We start from the raw sequence: 20,900 nt of genomic DNA, 5'->3' as shown, positions 1-20,900 counted from the left end.
GCTGTGAGGAATAATAGCCATTTTGAACCTATTATTCATGTTTACTTCTATGTTTATTGAAACCCATTTATACTATACTTTCTTGGGGCCACAAATTCTAAAGGTCAATTTTGTGTTGTGGGAAGAACTCACTTCCTTCTCATTTACCTTGCACCTCTTTGCCTATCATTTGTAGCGGATTTTGAGTGCATTATTTACTTTTCCTCCCTTTGTCTGGTTGCAATTTAGCCACCACCCACCCACCCCAGCCCAAGAATAAAACCCACTTTCCCAAAGGAAAAGGATCTCCTTCTCAGATCATTCTAGTTACCTTTCTTGTTGACTTCTGCCCCTTCACTGTATCTTACTTCTTCTTGCAGGCTGTCCCAGAGAGGCCCAGACAACTATGAAATTTGTGCTGGACACCTCCAAATATTGGTTCAAACCAAACATTACGCGGGACCAAGGTAAAATACGGACCAACTGGGAGGGAGGGGAGAAGTATATCTAGAACATAAGAATTTGCCTTGCTGGGTCAGAGCAATAGCCTAGATGCTTTGGGGGGGGGGAGATAATGTGCCACTTTAGAGGGAGGAAAGTGAGGCGTTTGCAGGAAAGAAACCAAGAGCAGAAGGTTTATTTATGTCTTCTCCTATCTGTTGCAGCCCCGACCTCTTCAGACTGTCTTTCTCCTTCTTTGCTGGGTAACACTCATCCAATCCAACACTTCTCCCCTAAAAGAGCCTTATGCACTCCCTGCTCTGCACATTGGAGACAAACAGGGGGTTGTGTATCCCATGTTTGATTCAGAACATTTTGTTCTGTCCTCCAATCAGAACCAGGCTTTGCCTATCCCTGAGTATACTTAAGAATAAAAATGCACGGGGCAGATTTCTTTTATGTGAGAACAGCTCTGGGAGCAGAGAAAGTGAGCAGAGAGGTCTAAGCCTTTCCCCACTTGCTTACTTTACTTCTGCACCACTCCCACCCCCCCACCATGGGTTTCCAGCCACATGTCTGTTTTTCTGCTCCTCCTCTTTGAACAGATAGTTCCTGTCAAACCTGGGAGATCAAATATAAAATATCTTTCTTGAGATAATCTCCCCCCTCCCATGTGTGTTTAAATAGCTGTTCAGCTCCTTATGGATGAACTCCCCGGTACCTTCATCATGCGGGATAGTACCTCTTTCCGTGGCTCCTTTGGCTTGGCCATGAAAGTCTTCAGCAGCAAAGCAGGTACTGAGAATTCTCTTGGCAGGGTGGGAATCCTCTCTTCCCAGGGAGGCTCTATTGCAAAACTGAGCAGGGCTCAAATCCCATATTTTGGAGATGTCTCATAGTCCCAGTATTGTCAAGAAAGAAAGGAGAGGGCAGAATGGACGACTAAAAAATACCAGAATGTGCCAAACTGATGATCCCTGATGCAAATAGTGTTTTGTTTTTTCTGAATTAGAATTAGAGACATGCCTCAATTTTATACTTTTCTGTCTGTCCTCCAAAATGCTCGTCACCAGTGTGCTTCTGTATGAGCTACTGTTCAGGGTATGTCTCCTGGTGGAAAATAGGCATACCCAGCACAGTTCTTGTGCAGAGGACAGTAATTCTGTCCATGCATCAGAGTTAGGGTCTATCTACACATTACAAAGTCCTCATGTATCAGCCATGTGATGGACGTTTTCTGCCTCTCACAAACTATGATTGCCAACTCTGAGCTGGAACATTCCTGGAGAGGAATTCCTGTAACCTGGAGAACTAAGACAGGGTTTAGAGAGGCGAAGGAGCTCAGCAGCGTACAATGCCATAGTGTCCATCCTCCAAGGCAGCCATTTTCTTCGGGGGAACTGATCTTTGTAGCCTGAAGAGCAGTAGTAATACTGAATGATCTCCAGGCTCCACCTGGAGGCTGGAAACCCTACCATACACCCACCTGCTTCTTTCTGCTTGTGGCCAAAGCAGGCAGGGAAAAGCAGCTATAGCCTCTCTCCCCTGCTGCTTTTGCATTTGCAAACTGTCCAACTGAGCCACTCTTGGATCTGATGTGAAATTTGCATGTAGCCACCTAAGTAATGTGATTTTCTTTCAGTGGAGCCAATAGTGGCTCCACCTGGAGGATTGGAGAGCTGGTGTATGTGTGTGGGAGGCAGAAAATTCCCATAGCATGTCTGATGCAAAGTCCTCATGTTGTTCCCACAAGGGCATTGCAATATGTTGATAAGACCTTAGTGCCCGGCAGTGCAATTCTGAGCTGAGGTGCACCCTCCTAAGCCCATTGACTCCAGTGGACTTAGAAGGGTATGCCTCTGCTAAAGGTGATATGAATTATCTAACTGCATGTCTCTGTATTCTATTGTGCTAATATTTTCTGGAGTTGAAATTAATGTGAGGAAACACATATTCTCAAAGCAAATTCTCCCTTTTCCATTAGTTTAAATGTGTAGCCCAAACATGCCTGCAGCTTCACTACTCTTAACTGAGGCCAAAAAGTCAAAAGTGGGATTTCTGTTGTTTTCATTTTTTTAAAAAAAGTTTTAAAAAAACTTCTCTGTTCAAGGCATATACAAGGCAGACTTCAGCAACTGCATCTTAAGTATTTCAACTTTCAAAGTATGAAAGCTTTGGCTCCAAAGCTAAATAAGGCGAGATTTGGGAACAAAAGGATAAAAAGAGAGTGCCAGCTTTGAAAGCCACCTAAAAATTGAATTTTGCAGAACTTCAGTTGTGAAGTGCGTGGATGTATATGTTTAAAAGTTTCAGCTCTAGTGGTTTCTCTTTTAAGGGGAAGATCATGGTGCTGATCCCATCAGGCACTTCCTTGTTGAGTCGTCCACAAGAGGAGTTCATCTTAAAGGGGCTGATGAAGAACCCTATTTTGGTAAGGCAACCATGCCAAGACTCTACATTATAAAGCTGTGGCCATTTATTGTATGCTTACTATTATTGGTTGAGGTTGTACTGCTGAGAACTACGTACAATGTAAGTGAGACAGGGCATTTTCTGTGGTGGCACCTCACCTTTGGAACTCCCTTCCATCTTTGAGTCTTTGTACATAAGATGCCGAGACGCATGTTCACCAAGTCTAGGGAGATACAATGTTAGCCAGGAAGCCTAGTTTAAAAAGACAGAGCTGGTGGAGATGGCTCCTCAGACGGTTTGTTAATTTCATCTTTGCCTCCCAGAGGGCTCTGTCAATTTCTCCTCTCAAGTGTAAAACTGTGTGGGATCACAACCAGAGGGTAGTGAGGAATAGAAATGGGCTGGAGCTGCCTTCCAGAGCTGGGCTTTATAAATTAATCTGAGGTTGCAAAATTAAGTTTTTGGTTTGTTTTTAAAAAAACCTAACTAACTATGGTTAGTGCCATCATCCTATGCAGGCCACCACATTATTTATGTTTAGTTAAGGTCCATCAAACCAGATCAAAAGCTATACTATGAGGCTGGTTTATTAACTATAGTCTTAACAGTGGTTTCACATAGGGTTGTCAAACCCCCAACAGGTTGCTGGTGCTACTGCTACAGTTGGCTGGAAAATATAAATCTTTTTAAAAGGCAGTTGGACGACAGCATGACATCACTTTCAGGAAAAACCTGGAAGTGACCTCAGTCCTCTCTAGTAATTGCTGGTAATTCTATGGTTTGACCATAAACTTTCCAGTGATTCCTAGAGACTCATTACATCACTTCTGGGCCGATTCCAGACGGCCCTCCGCATCGCGAAACGTCGCACGTCGTCGCGCGTCATCACGCAGAAAACGCGAAATATTGCGTTTTCTCGCGCGAATTTTGCACGACGTCGCGCAAAACTTGCACAAGAAAATGCGATATTTCGCGTTTTCTGCACGACGACACGCGACGTTTCGCAATGCGGAGGGCCGTCTGGAATCGGCCTTGGTTTTTTTCCTGGAAGTGTTGTCATTCTATCACTGATGCCCCCATGCCCCCCATGCCGGGGGACCCTAGTTTTACATGAAGTACAAATGTAGGTATTGAGGCATAATCCTGGCTTGTTCCCCATCACTTGCATTCATCCTAGATACCAAGATGGCTGGGCAGGGAAAAGGCAATGAAACCAGCATTTCTTAAGGTGAACTAAGTTTTGAGTGTGTTTATAAGCCAAATCTTGGTTTCAATTACTACCCATTGTTAAAATAAACCCTAGTTTTGCATGATGACTGAACTGAGCCTTGTCTCTCCCTCTTTTAAACCCATCTAAGTCAGAGCAGTTGCCATATCTGCTGACAATGAGTTCCATGTTGTCCTTTGAAGCCATTCCTTGTTTGAACAGTCACGTCAGACTTTGAGGTTTATAAATGCCTGTGTCCAATCCCCTTCCTCTCATGCTGTTTCTTCACTGCAGGAAGTCTCTCTGCGTTTGTCTATCAACACACCATTATTCCTTTAGCATTACCCTGCAAACTGGTGATCCCCACCCAAGGTAGGTTTGTGAAATCAAGCAATGAATTCCACCTAATATCTAGGCTTCAACCTCTGGTCTAAGGGCAGGGGGAGGCCTTGGGAGATCTGCTTCAGTGCTTCTTTGCTCAAATGCCTTTCATTGCTGGTGGACTTATCTGGACCTACATCATTGGCAGACTGCAGAGAACAAACCTATTATCAGAGTCTGACATTAGAATTTTAGATAGGCAGCCACCTGGGATTGTATACATTCAGGCACTGAAGGGAGTAAGTACAGTAAGGGTTGGTCTTAGCCAATGAGTAACAGGGGCAGCTGTCCAGGGCTCGTACTGGAGGCCTCCAACCACCCACAGCCCTGCCCCCTCAAAGGAGTGGAGGGAGGTGAAGAGCAGATTTCTGCCATCGTTTACACCTGCCCCATCTGGGACTTGGGCAACTGGCTTCCTCTGCCAGTGGTGGCTCCCACCCAGGCAAGGGCCACCTCTTTCTTGGCCCAAGGGGCAGCAATAGGGTGTCAGGGATTCTCAGGTCCCTTCCTGGACTTTTGCCCAAGACCCCAGAATCACTAAAATTCCCTCTGAGTACATGCAATGTCAGGTACTATAAATGCTCTAGTTTGACCAGGATTGAATGTCAAGGATTTGGCTTTTGCTTAACCTGGTCAACAGAGTAGTATATTTATGAAACTTCTGTCTCCAGTTCATGGTGTTAACCTCCTCCAGGCCTGGAATTGAGTAAAGATGTTCATAGTTTGGGCACCTTTCTTATCTATCTTTCATACAGATTGAGACATCGTTTTTTAAATGTGCAGTAGATGAGCAAGGCTTGAATCCAGTAGCACCTTGAAGACCAACAATGAGTTTCCAGGGTATAAGTTTTTGAGAGTTAAGGTCTCCTCATCAGATTTCACACACATACATAACCCCTTAAAGATTTGTTTAAGGCAAACATGCTGCTTAAATCAAAGAGGGAAGGGGCAGGACGGATGTCTGAATTGGTGTTCAAATGGCTGGTCAGTGTGGCTGTCAGTTGTATTGCAAAGGCATTGGGAAGCTAGCATCTCACCCAGGAGGAAAAACGGCAACACTGCAGCTCCTGGTTTCTGTATGCAGCCTATAAACAGAGTGCCTTTCCAAGAGATTATTCTGTTGCACTAGGAGTGCCACAGCTGTTCTCATAAAAAATATCCAAATATTTTTCTCCTCAGTTACTATGTCAGGGCCAAAGGAAGTGCTGGGAGATCTATGATCAGCTCTTCCAAAATTTTTGAAGGGCTAAGAACAGCCAGACCCATCACCAATTTGAGTCAAGGGTGGCTACCTGAACAGATCCCGGACCCTCCCACATGATAGTGTTAGCTTTGGACAAGGCAAAATGGCAAAAAGAAATGCCTTTTTAAAAATCTCCCTTCCTGGGACTAATAAGAGCCGAGGGAGGGAGGGAGTTTTATTACACAAAACTATGCGGGAGCTAGAGTTGTCAATGACCTGGAGAACAAAGTTAATAGAGGCTTAATGGGATGGTATTTACAAACTGATGTTATTTACCGCCATGCTATGAAAAGTCTCAGCTGTCCAGTTCCACACCTTAAGCCTCTGTTAAAGGGGCTGGATTCTTTTAGCCTGTCCTGTTGGCAACCCTAATTCAAGCCCTTCTTTTCCCAGAGCAGGAAACCCAGTCTGAATTAGGTCTCCTCACAATAGCCATTTTCAGAATGGTAGGAAGATTTTGAATCTCCCAGCATCTAGTCTAAGTTACTGGGGGATTTTATTTTCCCAGAAATTCCCTATTGCAACTGTAAATTAGTTATATTTGCAATATAGATTGTCACTGGTGGGTAAGTTTGATTCCCCCCCCTTGTCTTGGCTTCAGATTTCATTGGTGGAGAGGAAAATCTTGCCATGGGCTCAGAAGCCATTCTTCCACTTCTCAAGAAAGCAGCTGGTGAGCGTTTACTTTCATTGTCTGTTTTAAAAATGATTTAGATGTTTTTCTCCTTGCTTGATATTTTATGATGTCATTTTGAAAGCTACTATTTAGATCTTCAAACAGAGCATCGGGACACAAGTGTCCTAAACAAGTAATGTAGTATTGGGGGGGGGTTGAAATTAAAGGAATTATAAATGCACTTTGAGGATACAGACAATAAGATTGTGCTTCTCCTAGAAAGAGATCCCATTTATCCATCACACAAACAACAATGTTCTAGATTTGGGAAATTGACGTTTCCTCTCCTCCTCCCTGCTGTAGCAATTGCTGTCTGTGTGACTACCAGTAGTGTCTGATTATCACTGTTTGGTGTGTATCGTGTGAGCAGCTCTCATTGAGTTTTGAGCTGCGCAGTAGGGTCACGCAATTCCCTGACCTAGAGATGTGTGTTTGCTTCCAAATGAATGAAAAAACAACTAATGTATTACACTCCTTCTAGTAATAAAAAATCAATAGGATTATCAATCAATGAATAAGCATTGTGTCAGTTCATTTTATTTACTTTCCTGGCTATTGGCAGTCTGTTTTAGAGAGTTCAAAGAAGTTTTTGGTCAGAGGGATGCCCAAAGATGCAACTTTGAGATTTGTCTTCATGCAAGGGGATTCACATACACCATATGCAATTAAAGTTTTTCACAGCAAGGTGCTATCCCTTAAACAAGCTTAAACAACCTTAGAACAACACCCAAGGGGAGGGAGTGCTCCTGCGTTCCCCCCAAGCCAGTTTCCTGCACTAAAACAGCACATAGGGGGTTATGTTGCTTTGCTGCATGTGAGGCTGCAAAATCAGTGAAATAAACTCCCCTCACATGCAGTTTTCATGCAAGAAAACAGCTTTAGGGGGATGACAGGAGCCTTTCCTCCCCAGCAGCACTGTTCTGAACTAGTTTCTTTTTTTAAAAAAAGAAGTAATTCCCTTCCCTGACGTCTGACTGCAGGGAGTATGTTAAAACCAGTTCATGCTTGTACAGAAACATATTGTTTAGTGAAACTCAGTGGCTTGGGGAGGCAATATATAAGCATTGGTGGTTGACCTAGTGCCCCCTCCCCAATTTCCCTTTTTGCTTGAATCAGTACTGTTTCTTTCAGCCTGGACATTTTCATGTTATTTCAAGCGCTCTGTTATTTAGCGACCATCCCCTTTCCCTGAGTGATTAAGTAAAGTTTGTCTGTCTCTGTCTGTCTCTGTTAACAAGTGCTAACAGTGGTTGGAATGTGCCCACTCCTTCTCTACCACATTGCCTGTTTTCCTGGGGATGTAAGCTCAAGTCTGTCTCTCTAACTCTGCTTGGCTTTGTCAATTTGAGCCCACTGCATAAGGTCTGCTTTTATGGGTCAGTAGCATATCTCCCCTGCCCACTCTTCAATGCAGAATGCATGCTTCAGGGCAAGTGCAAACCTCTGCACTTCGTAGATACAAATGCCTCCCATGTCTCATGGAAGTTAAATAAATAACTTGGTAGAAGCCAATACAGTCAACTTTTGTTTGTTTGTTTAAAGATCCATGAACCTTCATTTTTATTGTAGAAGGTGAAGGATGGATCATTTTTATTGTCCATAAGACAGAGACCTCTTCTCCCACCCTTGTGAAATTTGGCAAAGAAGATCCTTTGCCTGAGGGCTACAGCCTTTTGAACATTTCATCCAAACAGATTGCAGCCAGAAATGTGTTTCCTATTGAATCCAATGGAAACGAAGACTCATGTCAGAATGACAATGAACGTATCTGATAATAAAAATAACAAAACAAACAAAGCTTTTGAAATACACAAACATGGAAAGAAATTGTATAAAAATTTCAGGGCAAAACTTGTTTGCTGTTCTGAGAAGACATTGCCTGCAACATTGCTGTGCCCCAACTTGACAAGTAAAGTTTTGTCAGTTCACTCCTCCTTTACCACCACCACCCTGCCAGCATACCTAAATCTTTAAAAATCTGATTCTGCTTTTAAAAATAGATGTACAACTGCAGTGCAGAAATGCATATCCCACCATATTTTAGGTGGGTAACCATGTAGGTTTGCAGTCAAAGAACAAGATTCAAGTCCAGCACCTTAAAGGCCATATAAGCTTTTGAGAGTCTGACAAAGGGAGCTTTGACTCTTGAAAGCTCCATACCCTTAAAATGTTGTTGTCTTTAATGTGCTACTGGAATCAAATCTTGCTCTCATATCGAACTGTGTTTCTTTGGAATATAGGAAACATCAGCAAGGCTGACCCACCCACCCACACCCAAACACTATAGCAGGGTCTCACCATTTTGAGTGCCTTTTCTTGATTTCTATTTTCATATTTCCATAAAACTCTTACCCCCATACTGGTAGCCACAACTGGTCATTCTCTCTTCATTTTCTTCTGTTTTTGGCCTTGCAGTTTGCAATCTCTTGTACCTACATTCTGTGACTATGGAGACTCTCACTGGCCAAGCAGCAATTCGGAAAGCTGTGTCTTCCACTTTTGAACTGGAAACTCTGCCTACACCCACCGTTGTCCATTTCAAAGTCACTGAGCAAGGAATTACCTTGACAGACATCCAGAGAAAGTAAGGAAACTCTAATGTGGTGTTCCATTTGGGTGAAATATTTGGGATAGGAAAGATTAAAATGTTTGGGATGGGAAACATTTCTCAAATGAAAACAGAGACTGTCCTATGTGCTTATTTTTGCACCAATTCCTGAGGGCCCATGCTTACACAGTTGTGCATTATAAATGCCCCTCCTGCTGGGTGCTTTTATTCAAAAATATCCTCCCTAACACTGAGTTGTGAAACAGTTTGTTTTAATAGGGTTGGATCCCACAAGTTTTTCCAATGGCGGGAAAGGGAAGATTGGCCCCTTTTGACCATCAACGTGGCCATGTCAAGGTTTGTGGGAACAACATGGGGCAGCAGTTGCACAGAGGTGGGAGATCAGGAAAGATTGATCAGGGAAGCCGGTGGGATCCAACCCATAAAGTGACCATAACATGGTTTTGTTTTTGTGTTTAACATAAGAAAGTTTAATAGAATGTGCACTCATATTGGATCTGGCTGTACTTATTTTAGAATATCTGAAAGTTAAGCCAAATAAATATTTACTGTACCTGGACAAAATAACAATGCTTGTGCTGCAGTGAATCTGTCAAGTGCCACAAGACCTGACATTTTGTTTATAGCAAGCAGATACAGTTACCCCTTTGGAATATACCTGGACTAGCAACTATAGGAAGTTACAGTTAAGGAAACTGGAACATGTGCTTATCTATCTAAAAGACAAAATAGAAACAGTGATTTATAAGAATCAGGATTTTAGTAAATTGGGACAGTTAGAATTTATGAGATAGTACCAGAGAGAGATGAGCTAAAGCTCCAGTCATATGGATCCTTGCACTCAGTGGGATTTACTTCTGAGTAAAGATGCATAAAATTGGGTTGCCTAGGTTGCTAAAGCAAGATGGTGGTACAAAGCACCAGCTCTTTCAAAAGATCCTTCAATAAGATGATTCAGCAATTTCAGGAGCTGAATCAAAATTTTGCACATTCAAAATTCAACAGAAATTCCTTATTTCACCTTTGAGCTCCTAGATTTTTTTGCTTTTGATTTGAAATGCATCTTTGGGGGAGCTAGTTTTAAAGGCACTAAACCTTGCTGATGAACTTTAATATGATAATTTAAGAATCAGCCTATCAAATTAAATACTTTTACTACACCTCCCCCGATCTAAAAACATCCCCATAAATCTGTCTATATTCATACAGTCTGATGTAGTGGTTAACAGCGGCAGGACTCTAATCTGGAGAACTGGGTTTGATTTCCCCACTCCTATGCTTGAAGCCAGCTGGGTGACCTTGGGTCAATCACAGCTCTTCCAGAGCCCGCTCAGCCTCACCCACCTCACAGGTGATTGTTATGAGGCTAGTAATAACACTTGTAAGACACTCTGAGAGGGCATTAAGTTGTCCTGTAGGGCAGTATATAAATTGAATGTTGTTGTTGTTGTTAACTGGGAATGAGGGTTGCCAGCACTGCCTCTCTAAATGCTGGGACATGGGGGGGGGGGCGGTTAGTAATGTCTGGGGAGAATAATAATAACATAATAATAACATTCAATTTATATATATATGGAGTTTGGGGATGATGTGATGCCACCTCCAGATGACGCTCTAAGAATTCCCCTAGTCTCTGTGATAAAGGATCATAGAGACATGAGGAAATTCCTAGAGCATTGCTATGTAGACTATTTTCCAAAAAACTTTTCTCCTGCTCCTCAGTTGCTGGGGATTGAAGCTGAGGGTAAGGGGTTGCCTGCTGTGGGTGGGTGAATGAGAAGCCTATTGGGAATATTGAGGGGGGATTCAAATTAAGAGACTATAGATTCCAGTTTGGGGGGGGGGACTCATATTATGAAAAATTAATTTAAGAATTGTTTTTTTACCAATTTGATAATGTCACAGAGCAAAAGGAAGGGCTCTTTAATCAGCAAAGAAAGTCAGAAGAGAACAAAGTGAGACAAACTGACATTAAAATTGAGATTTTGGAGGATATAAAAACAAAGCAATTCTTTTCAATCAGGATGTGTTTCACACATAACAATTTTGTTCTTGTGATAGACTCCCCCAAATGAAAGACTGAGTTGGATCCTAGCAACTTTTCTAATCCATCTCCCTCAATTGCCCTGCTCATGGCAAACTCTGTCCCGTACGGCTTTTGTCCATGCAGATCCCATAGTCACCAACATGGCATGGTTTTCAGGGGTTAAAAGAAGTCCCTCCTCCTCTTCCTCCTTTCACCAACGGTACAATCCATAAATTATGTGTATTATAGTGGCAGAGCAAATGAGCAGCAAACCAGGAAATGTCCATCTGGGTATTGCTTATGTCATGAACTTGTAAGTGGCCTTAAGCAACTCACTCTGTCATCAGTCAGCAGCAGGGCTTTTTTTCAGGGGGAACGCGGGGGAATGGAGTTCCAGAACCTCTTGAAAATGGTCACATGGCTGGTGGCCCCGCCCCCTGATCTCCAGACAGAGGGGAGTTGAGATTGCCCTCCGTGCCGCTCGGTGACACAGAGGGGCAGTCTCAACTCCCCTCTTTCTGGAGATCAGGGGGCGGGGCCACCGGCCATGTGACTATTTCTCCGAGGGCAACCCACTGAGTTCCACCACCACTTTTCCCAGAAAAAAAGCCCTGGTCAGCAGTAGGATGATAACAATAATCTGCTTTGGTAGGGTAATTTGTATGGATTGCTGAGTTAATGTATGTGAAGCATAGAGTATTCACAGCTCTGTGCTTCAGCTTAATAGATAGAGTGGTTAGAGTGTCAGGCTGGGAGATCAAAGTTCAAATCTCGACCCAGCCATAGAGCTAGCATTGTGTAGAGAAATTAGACTGTGAGACTGAGATCTGAGAGACTCAGCTTTGAATTCCCCACTCTGTCATAGAAGCTTGCAGGGTGACTTTGGGCCAGTCTCACACTCCCAGCCTAACCTACCTCACAGGGTTGTTGTGAGGATGAAATGGTGAAGAAGATATTGTTTTGAGCCATTTTAGGTCCCCACTGGGGAGAAAAATGGAGTAGAAATGAAATAAATAAAACAAAACTTTGGGCCCGTCACTTTGTCGCAGCCTAACCTACGAGCCAAAACACACGAGAAGAAATACCTAGGTTCAGCACGTGTTCTCTTACCTCAAGGTTTGCCGGGATCTGTAGGCGTCCTGGAAGCTTAAAGTTTAGCATTTACAGAGCAGCAGGAAGGGAAATACAGGCGCCTGAATTTCCCTTCCCCTTCCTGCTGCTCTGTAAATGCTAAACTTGTTCTCTTACCTCAAGGTTTGTTGGGAAGCGTAGGTGTCTTGGAAGCTTAAAGTTTAGCATTTACAGAGCAGCAGGAAGGGGAAGGGAAATTCAGGCGCCTGTATTTCCCTTCCTGCTGCTCTTTAAATGCTAAACTTTAAGCTTCCAGGACGCCTACAGATCCCGGCAAACCTTGAGGTAAGAGAACACATGCTGAACCTAGGTATTTCTTCTCGTGTGTTTTGGCTCTACGTTACAGGGTTGTTTTGCAGAAGAAGTGGGGTTGGGAGAACCATGTATACTGCCCTAAGTTCCTTGGAGGAACAGTGAGATAAAATGTCTAGAAAAATGCAGAGTATAATTATTAACACTAAGTCAATATTGTTTTTTACTAATAGATCTTACTAAAGAATCTCATTATCTGATTTGCTCCATCCTCTGACATTTTTACATTGTATCATACCTGCAGGGTTTTTTTCAGACGGCACTACCCATTGGCTACCATCAGTTTTTGTGACCTGGATCCAGAAAACCGAAAGTAAGTGTCAAATCTTATGTAATGGGCTACGTTCTAGGGGTGTGCACCCCCAAAAATTGGTTCAATCTGCATCCAGGTACCATAAAGACCATAAATATTCAATATCCTTGATATCTGGGTCAGATTCTCTAATAAGGGCTGTTTCCACACGGCTTACCTTGTTCCGGAAAACAACAAAATCTCACACGAAATCGCGCGAGAAGACGCTGTTATAGCACGAAATCGCGGGAGAAGACGTGATAACAGCGTCTTCTTGCGAGATTTGGCTGTTTTCCGGAAAAAGGTAAGCCATGTGGAAACAGCCCTGGTTCAGTGAGATTGGTGGTGGAGAGAGCCATCAAGTCATAGCTGACTTATGGCAACCCCTGCTGGGGTTTACCTGGCAAGAGACTAACAGAGGTGGCATTGCCTGCCTCTGCAGCCCTGGTCTTTGTTGGAGGTCTCCCATCCAATTACTAATAAAGGCTGACCCTGCTTAGCTTCTGAGATCTGATGAGATCAGACTCACCTGGGCTATCCAAGTCAGGGTTCAGTAAGATTAGAGGATCCTTAATTTATTTGACCATTATTCCTTATGAGAGAAACTATCTAGGGGGCGGGATTTTTCAAGCAACCTCCACCAAGTTTGCAGGGACCTTACTCCTTCCTGTCTACTGAAGACACTCCCCCAAGTTTCAGGAAGATTGGAATCCAGGATCCAGTTCTATGGGTCTCCGAACAAGCTGCCCCCACAGCCACTCTCCATTGTTTCCTATGGCAGAAAACATTCCAAGGCTTTCCAGGGCAAAGAAATCTTAAGCAAAGGCCAAAAGCCGGTCTCAGGCCAGTTCCACTCCCAATGCAAGCTGAACCAACAAACCAAACTACAGCAAGGGAACCAAGGTCAAACCAGAGAATCTGAATGTCAAAGTGGGAGGGGGGCTCGGCGGGCAAGCTGTGAAGTTTAAAAGGCAGCTGGTGGCTTGAAAGTCTGTTTTGGAGCTGGAGGGGTGGAGGTGGGAATCCACGGCCTCAGAGAAAAGCAAGCAGCAGAGGTCAAGTGGCAGCAAGAGGGCAGTGGTACAAGCTACAAAGAAGTGGTGGCTCAAAGAGCCAAGGAAAGCTCCGTGGCAGGAGAGTGGTGCGAGGCCAGCAGAGGACAGGAGGCAGCAGACAGAGCAGCTGGGAGAGAAGCCAGCCAGGAGCATGGGGAGCCATGAAGGCTATGAGCCAAGGAAGATGATCTTGTTTATGGCTGGAAAGACAAGGAGTGGAGAAAATCTTGGAGAAGCCAGCCTTCAGCATTTGTGGGATAAAACCAAATAAACTCAGTTTTATCTGGCCAATCAGAATCCAGTCTCCCAATCTGATTCGAGATTTCAGTTTATGCCTCTTAGATACCAAATTGCACACCTGCACATTCGCATTAAAATGGGCCCTGGAATAACATTTAACAGGCCAGATTTTAAAAATTTCAAAGTTTCCTCCCTCAATTCACCCCCTGCCAAAGGCTCTTTATTTTAGTGTGCCCTTCCCCAAATTTCTATATGGTCTTGGCTATCTAGAACTGAACAGGGCTGCTGGCTGGTATTGTCCAGATGGGGAAGTACTTGTCAGTTGTCTAGCAAAGACTCCCTGTGCTCTTCTCTTACACACAGGAATGCTTTATGTGATTTTCTAGGAACCAGATTGCTTTCTCTTCCTAAATCCAAAGTAGAAACAAAGTAACTGCCCTGGGATTGTGATGCTTAGCAGGACAAGATAACTTCTTTTGGGTACATGGGCTGGTAATGACTTTTCATACAGAGCTTCTTGGCCTTGTTGGTTCCCAGTAACCTTTCAGGATTGCCAAAACATTGGCCACCACTAAAGATCTGTCTATATGATGTGGGGCTACAGTCAGACTGGAAAATTCCTGAAGATTTGGGGGTAAATCCTAGGGAAGGTGGGGTTTGGGGAGGGGAGGAACCTCAGTGGGATGTAATGCCATAGACTCCACCTTCTGAAGCTGCCCTTTCCTCCAGGGGAACTGAGTAGTCTGTAGTCCGGAGATCAGTTATAATTCCAGGCAGCGCTTTTTTTCAGGGGGAACGTGGTGGAACGGAGTTCCGGCACCTCTTGAAAATACTTGGCAATAGTGCTTGAAAATATTATTTCAAAGAATCTCATGTGTTTTTTCCTCATTTCCCTCTTGAGAGCTCCGCCACCTTTTTTCCCAGAAAAAACCCAATTCCAGGAAAACTCCAGCTCCCGCCAGGAGCTGTAGTGGTTAAAGGAGACCTGCATTCAAATCCCCAGCCTCCTGAAATTCCCTATGTGACCTTGGGTCATTCCCTCTTTTCCATCTAACCAACCTTACAGAGTTATTGTAAGAATAAAACAGAGGAGGAAAGAACCACATTTGCTGGCCTGAATTCCTTGGAGAAAGGAAAGGATATAAGTGTGCTAGATAGATAGGAGGGCTGATTCTTTACAGTCTCCAATCAGTAGAGATATAATGACAGGATTTGAAGCCATTTCAAAAGTTATGCCATTCAGCTTCTGTCCAGTTTTACATATTTAGCTACCCCCAAGTTGCAGACTTTCCACAAAGGTTCTGCTATGCTTGTGGGCAGCATGTTAGGGATGTAGGATTTGGAATGCCATGGGCTTGGTGAGGGGAAAGACAAGTTAGTGCACAAATTCACATATTTCTCATGCAAGTTGCCAGACCTCAAGCTTGTGAGGAAAGTTTTAAAATGTGCCAAGATCAAAAATCAGAGACCAAGATAGAACTTCAGCTGGTCAATAATTACCGTAAAAGTGTATTTTATAAAGAAACGTTCATAAAGCAATGTTTGCTAAAAAGGGTCTTGCTCTAAAAAGCTTCTAGTTATTTTGTTCAGCCTCGGGTTATTTTTGTCCTTTCTTTAGTGATATTTAAAGAAAATACCCTGACCTGGATAGCCAAGGCAAGATCTCAGAAGCTAAGCAAGGTCAGCCTTGGTTAGTCTTGGTTAGTAATTGGATAAGAGACCTCCAATGAAGGTTGCAGAGGCAGGCAACAGCAAGCCACTTCTGTTAATCTCTTGTCATGAAAACTCCAACAGCAGTTGCCCTAAGTCAGTTATGACTTGACAGCACTGTCCACCACCTTATAAAGAAAGTACACTATGATATATGTAAAGTCTTACTTCCCCTCTTTCTTTTTTTTTCTTAAAAAAAAGGTGGCAGAAATTTTCCAGGACTTCAAGGTAAGCAATGTGGATGGGCTGAGTGTTCATGATCGTGGAGGGGCAATGCAGGGGAGGGGGGAAGAAATGGCCAAATCCTAGAGCGTCCCATTGATGTCACGCCAGTGACGTGATGTCACTTCTGGATATTTGCTGGAAATGATGTTATGCCACTGGTGTGGTGCCATTTTTAAAAAACCATTTCCTCTGTGGGCCAAATTGGGTGTGTGTGTGTGGATGATCTATTTTTGTCCATTATCCTTATCCATTTTTGTAGCTGTGTCACAGCATCAGTGTTGATATTCATGGACTCTTAAGTTTTATGCTAAATCTTTTTTACACTCTTTTTTTGTTGCTTTTTGCTTTATACTATCAATATCTTTGTACTTCCATTTTCTGCATACAATATAGGCACATCAGCATCAGCATTTGTTTCTCCTGTCTTTGGGCGATTACATGTTCAAATTAGATGGCACTGGGTGGGGGATAAAAGACAAAGAAAATGGGCCTTTTGAATCTCCCCTTGTCTTCCTGAAGCAGATTAAATTATACAAAATAAGTATATGAAAAACTACTTAATTAAGCCACAAAGTAAAGCCCTGCCTTTCTTCTCATTTGCTGGAGCCAGTTCTTTATCATATATGGATGTAAGTTTATCCCTTGAGGATGTGTCTCTCCTCTCCCGTTTCTCACCACAGGATCTTTGGTGTCGTCGCCAAGAGCCCAGCCGACTCCGAGAACGTTTGCCACCTCTTTGCAGAATATGACCCCGTCCATCCAGCTTCTCACATTGTTGACTTTGTGAAGAAAATTCTACCTGCTGCTTAAGGCTGCCCAGATGCTGAGTTCCCCCTCTCAGAACACCAATGCACCACCTCTTCTTAATGTTTGAAGCTGCCCAGGGATACATTTTGAGGCTACAGACAAGTGTGAACTGCTCTGCGAGAAGGCTGGTACAGAACTGTCATCATGGAAAACAGGAATGGTTTCCAGGAGGATTCAGCAGCACCCTGTCTCTTGCTCTGCCCTGTCTGCTGAAGGGCCCTCTCTGTGCATTTTTATCTCTGTTTTTGGACTATTTAAGAAGAAATGTAAGGATTCTGGTGACAGAAACAACACACTTATCGCACGCAAGGTTGCACTGTTTGCTGTGACAGTAGCAAGGCCATGGGATGCACTTGCCAACAATAATGTTGCCTGACTGTTACGCCTGAACTATTGAAATATTGTCTGTAGCCAAAGCCTTTGTTGTATGTTATCTATTTCTTTCCATCATTGTTTGGAACAATAAACTCTGATTTTGCAAGCTTTTTTTTAATTTGTAAGGAAAGGGCCACAGCTTGGTGCTGTTACTTCCTCAAGTTTCAGAGGGAACAAACCAGAAAGTTAGAAAGATAGAGAGATCAGAGATCTGTTTACTCTTTCTATTCTTTACTGCTCTGAAATATCCTTTGATGTGTAGATCGCTACGTTCAGGACTACCTCCTCATGACACATTCTTCTTCCTTTCTTTGTCACAATCTCCAGTATCTCTCCTCACCATCTTGCACCATGGATGAAGGACCTCCCTAGCAATCCAGAGCCATCCTTAGACTAGACAGATAACAATCTCTCTCTCTCTCTCCTCATTCCTATCAAAGTACAGAATTCCCACAATAAACACTCATTTCTTTTCTAAGTCAAGCCTCTGAGTATTAAGTTTAGGGTTGCCAGCCTCCAGGTAGTGGCCAGAGATCTGAAATTACAACTGGTCTCCAGGCCACAGAGATCAGTTGACCTGGACAAAATGGCTACTTTGGAGGGTGAACTCTATGGAATTATGCCATGCCAAGGTCCTTTCCCTCCCCAAACCCCACTTTCTCCAGGTTTCTCCAGGGTTTCACCCTCCAGATCTCCAGGAATTTCCCAACTTGGAGCTGGCAACCCTAGTTAAGTTTATTATTTTCTCTCCCATATGTACACCATCCAGTAACACTGACCTGCACCCACCACACGCTTCCTCTGCAAACAATGCAACTCTGCAGCTCTCTTAATAGGTGCAGCCCTAGAGAGCAGTATGAAAAGACTCTTCCTCTCACCAGAAAAGCTGGGTGAGCAGCTACATCTCAGCTACAAGTCCAGAGAGTTGTTAGTCTGTTGTAGCAGAACAAAATAGAAGTATAGTGGTGCATTAAGACTAACAATGTTCCTCTCAGCAGGATGTTTTGTGAGTCAGAGACATCTGAGGAACTGAGCTCTGACTCATGAATGTTCATACTGGAATAAACATTGTTAGTCTTTAAGGTGCCCTTGGACTTCTGTTTCATTTCGCAACTTAATTATGCCCACAAGCCTGATCAGACTTGACCTTCACTGCCGCCAAGCATATTTTTTTTTCAGCATTAGCAATTAACAATTTATGTATATTGGAAGAGAAAAGATTGGTCTTGAGCTCTTGCCCTCTCTGCTGGAGTCATTTATGGACCAGACAACTAGTGAAATTATGCTGCAGTTCTTTCTTCTTTTCTGCTTTCAGATAATAAAAGAACCTGACCATTAAGCCTGTAATGATTAATCTTGAGCCACAGGGGGTGCCAGTGAGTCAGCTTTCGGCTGAATTTCACTTTTACATGCCAGTCTAAAGTTTAGAAAGGTCTATTGCGCTGGTTAACACAGTCCTGTTTTGATTAAAGCAAAAACGTAACCATGCTTGTTAATGTTCTATTTGATTTTTATTTTGCCTTAATTTTTTTCCTGGCACACTGCAAGCTGAGTCTCTGAAGGCTCTGGAAAGCTTCTTATGCAATCTATGAACAAACTCTGCTTTTTCAATTGCACATATTTATAACGATTGCATCCCATGAAAACACATTTATAATCGCAAAGGGGGCTATGAAGATGCCAGCAATTTGGCTTTCCCACTGACAGCGGAATCAGCCACTTTCTAAACTGGCTTTTCTTTCTCATTTTGGTCTTTTTATTACTTGAATTTGGGTTTCTTTTCCTTTGTTGGACTCTGTGGCGCTATCCTAGAGTTGCAGGAGAGGGGAATTTGGCATTTATTTTCAGCTACAGAGGAGGGGGGAACATCGAGGTATGGGCTGCTCTTCGTTCTATTGAGTAACATTTTGCTTGTAAATTCAGAACTGTAAAACACAACATAAGGACTTGAAACAAAACACCACTTTCTTAAGCTACAACCCAGATTTTAATAATAGTATTTATAGATATATGGCTTCTCTGTTCCAAGTGCTTCATGTACGTTATCTCAGCCATCTTTGCAAAAAGAGCCATGTAATGTATGCCAAGATTACTGTCTCCTGATAGCAGATTAGTTGAAGGGTGTGTGTGCATATGTGTTTATTAGCTGCTGTGGGACAGCAGAGAATGGTTTGCCTTAGGCCACCCTGCAAGCTCAGAGCTCAGGAGCAGAGGCTGCAATGGATTGCGATTGAATCCTACCAGCCATTACATTCAGATAACAATTCGAATTGCAGCCCTGGTGGGGAGGGCCTACCCTTCCCCTTCTCCCACCCACTGATCAAAATAACCACCAGCCCACTATTCTGTAACGGGGTAGGGGTGGGGTGGCAGAAAAGCACCCTGTCTTTGTGTGTCTTCCCTCCACACCACCTTCCAGGGCTGTTAACAGTCTGAGGGAGAATCCACTTCAGTTAGCAAAATCATGTGTGGCAGGAAAGGTTAAACTCCCCTTCCTTCTAACATTACACATACTAGCTCCAGTTCAAACTGGGCCATAACACTGTACGTTTTTAAAAAGGCAATCTGGGAAGGTCTGATTGCGGTCATATCTAGACATGGGCACGAACAGCATTACGAACTGAAAAAACCCACAAACAGCCTAATCTGCTGTTCTCGAACAAGCTGTTCATGAGGCCCCATCCTAAACGAACAGGTGGTCATTAAAAGCCTGTTAGTTGCCTCCGGCAGCTGTTGGGCAAGCCAGACAGTCTGGCACCTGCTGCAATCAATCCCCTTGGCAACCGGAGGGAGGGAGGGACTGAACTGTGTCTGAACTCCTTCTGGCTTTCCATCTGGCTTTAACCCTTCAAAGTACTTCCAGCACAGAGTCCCGTTTTTGCCACTGTGAAAAGAAAATGACAACCAATAGGGAGACCCATGGATCATGCCTTTCCCAGGGTGCAATCTCTCTGAAACTTGGGGGGTCTTCAGAGGACAGTGAGGGCTATGTCCCCTGCAAATTTGGTGGGTATTGGACATTGGGAAGGTCAGTTTGTAGGATGTTTAAAGGGCCCTGCCCCTTGCACATGGCAGGAAAGGGCCCTTTAAACTATCAGCTGGCAGGCAGGGGAGAATCCCCCCTGCCACCTGCCTGCTGATAGTTTAAAGGGATCTTTAAAGGGTCAGGTAAGTGGGTTTATGGGGAGGGGGGCTAAATGGGGCTGGGGAGGTTGCCCCCCCCCCCCGCCCGAACAACGAACATGTCTGGGAACAGTTTATGTTCATCCATGTTCATTGTTCGTTGTTCGTGGATGGCACCGAACGACAGAGTGTTCAGGGGGGGGGGTTCCGTTTGTGCCCTCATATCTAGTTTGGGATAGTTTGAACTATACTTCCTAGTTAAACTGTGATATGACCAAAACAGTTACATGATCCTTCCCAAGGGCTTTCTGTAGACTTCCAGGCTTTCTTCCATAAACCTCCTGTCCATCATAATGATGGTTGTTCTTGTGTTAATTATGAATTAAATGTCACTTTCCAGTTTCTGTTTCTTTGTCACACTCTAGCATGACCAAGAAATAAGAACATAAAAAGAGTCCTGGTGGGTCAAACCAGAGGTCCATCTAGACCAGCATCCTGTCTCACACAGTTGCCAACCAGTTACTATGGAGGGGCAACAGCAGGGCATAGAGGCCAAGGCTTCCCCTGACGTTGTCTCCTGTCACTGTTATTCAGAGATTTACTGCCTCTGAATGGGGAACAGCAAGATTCAAATCCAGTAGCACCTTAAAGACTGACAAGATTTTCAGGGTATAAACATTGTTGGTCTTTAAGGTG

General features: G+C 43.6%; 1 protein-coding gene across 2 annotated transcripts in view; it reads left to right on the top strand.

Moving 5' to 3' along the window:
• The window catches only part of TNS4 (tensin 4), a 38,966-nt gene extending 21,798 nt beyond the window's left edge, over positions 1-17,168 (top strand). Inside the window, exons 5-13 of one of the 2 annotated variants that reach the window (XM_054993456.1) lie at positions 360-446; positions 1,108-1,215; positions 2,756-2,851; positions 4,334-4,411; positions 6,265-6,336; positions 8,755-8,923; positions 12,622-12,690; positions 15,876-15,902; positions 16,580-17,168. In XM_054993456.1, coding sequence (XP_054849431.1) covers positions 360-446; positions 1,108-1,215; positions 2,756-2,851; positions 4,334-4,411; positions 6,265-6,336; positions 8,755-8,923; positions 12,622-12,690; positions 15,876-15,902; positions 16,580-16,709 — 836 coding nt within the window. In that variant the 3' untranslated portion in view covers positions 16,710-17,168. The remainder of the gene's footprint in view (positions 1-359; positions 447-1,107; positions 1,216-2,755; positions 2,852-4,333; positions 4,412-6,264; positions 6,337-8,754; positions 8,924-12,621; positions 12,691-15,875; positions 15,903-16,579) is intronic. The other variant, XM_054993457.1, reaches the window with a different exon arrangement.
• The last annotated feature ends 3,732 nt before the right edge of the window (positions 17,169-20,900 follow it).

This window comes from Eublepharis macularius, chromosome 12, assembly GCF_028583425.1.
Source record: "Eublepharis macularius isolate TG4126 chromosome 12, MPM_Emac_v1.0, whole genome shotgun sequence".
In the NCBI taxonomy this organism is placed as follows: domain Eukaryota; kingdom Metazoa; phylum Chordata; class Lepidosauria; order Squamata; family Eublepharidae; genus Eublepharis; species Eublepharis macularius.
The sequence above is the reverse complement of the archived record's forward strand: the minus strand, read 5'-3'. Positions and strand labels throughout refer to the sequence as shown.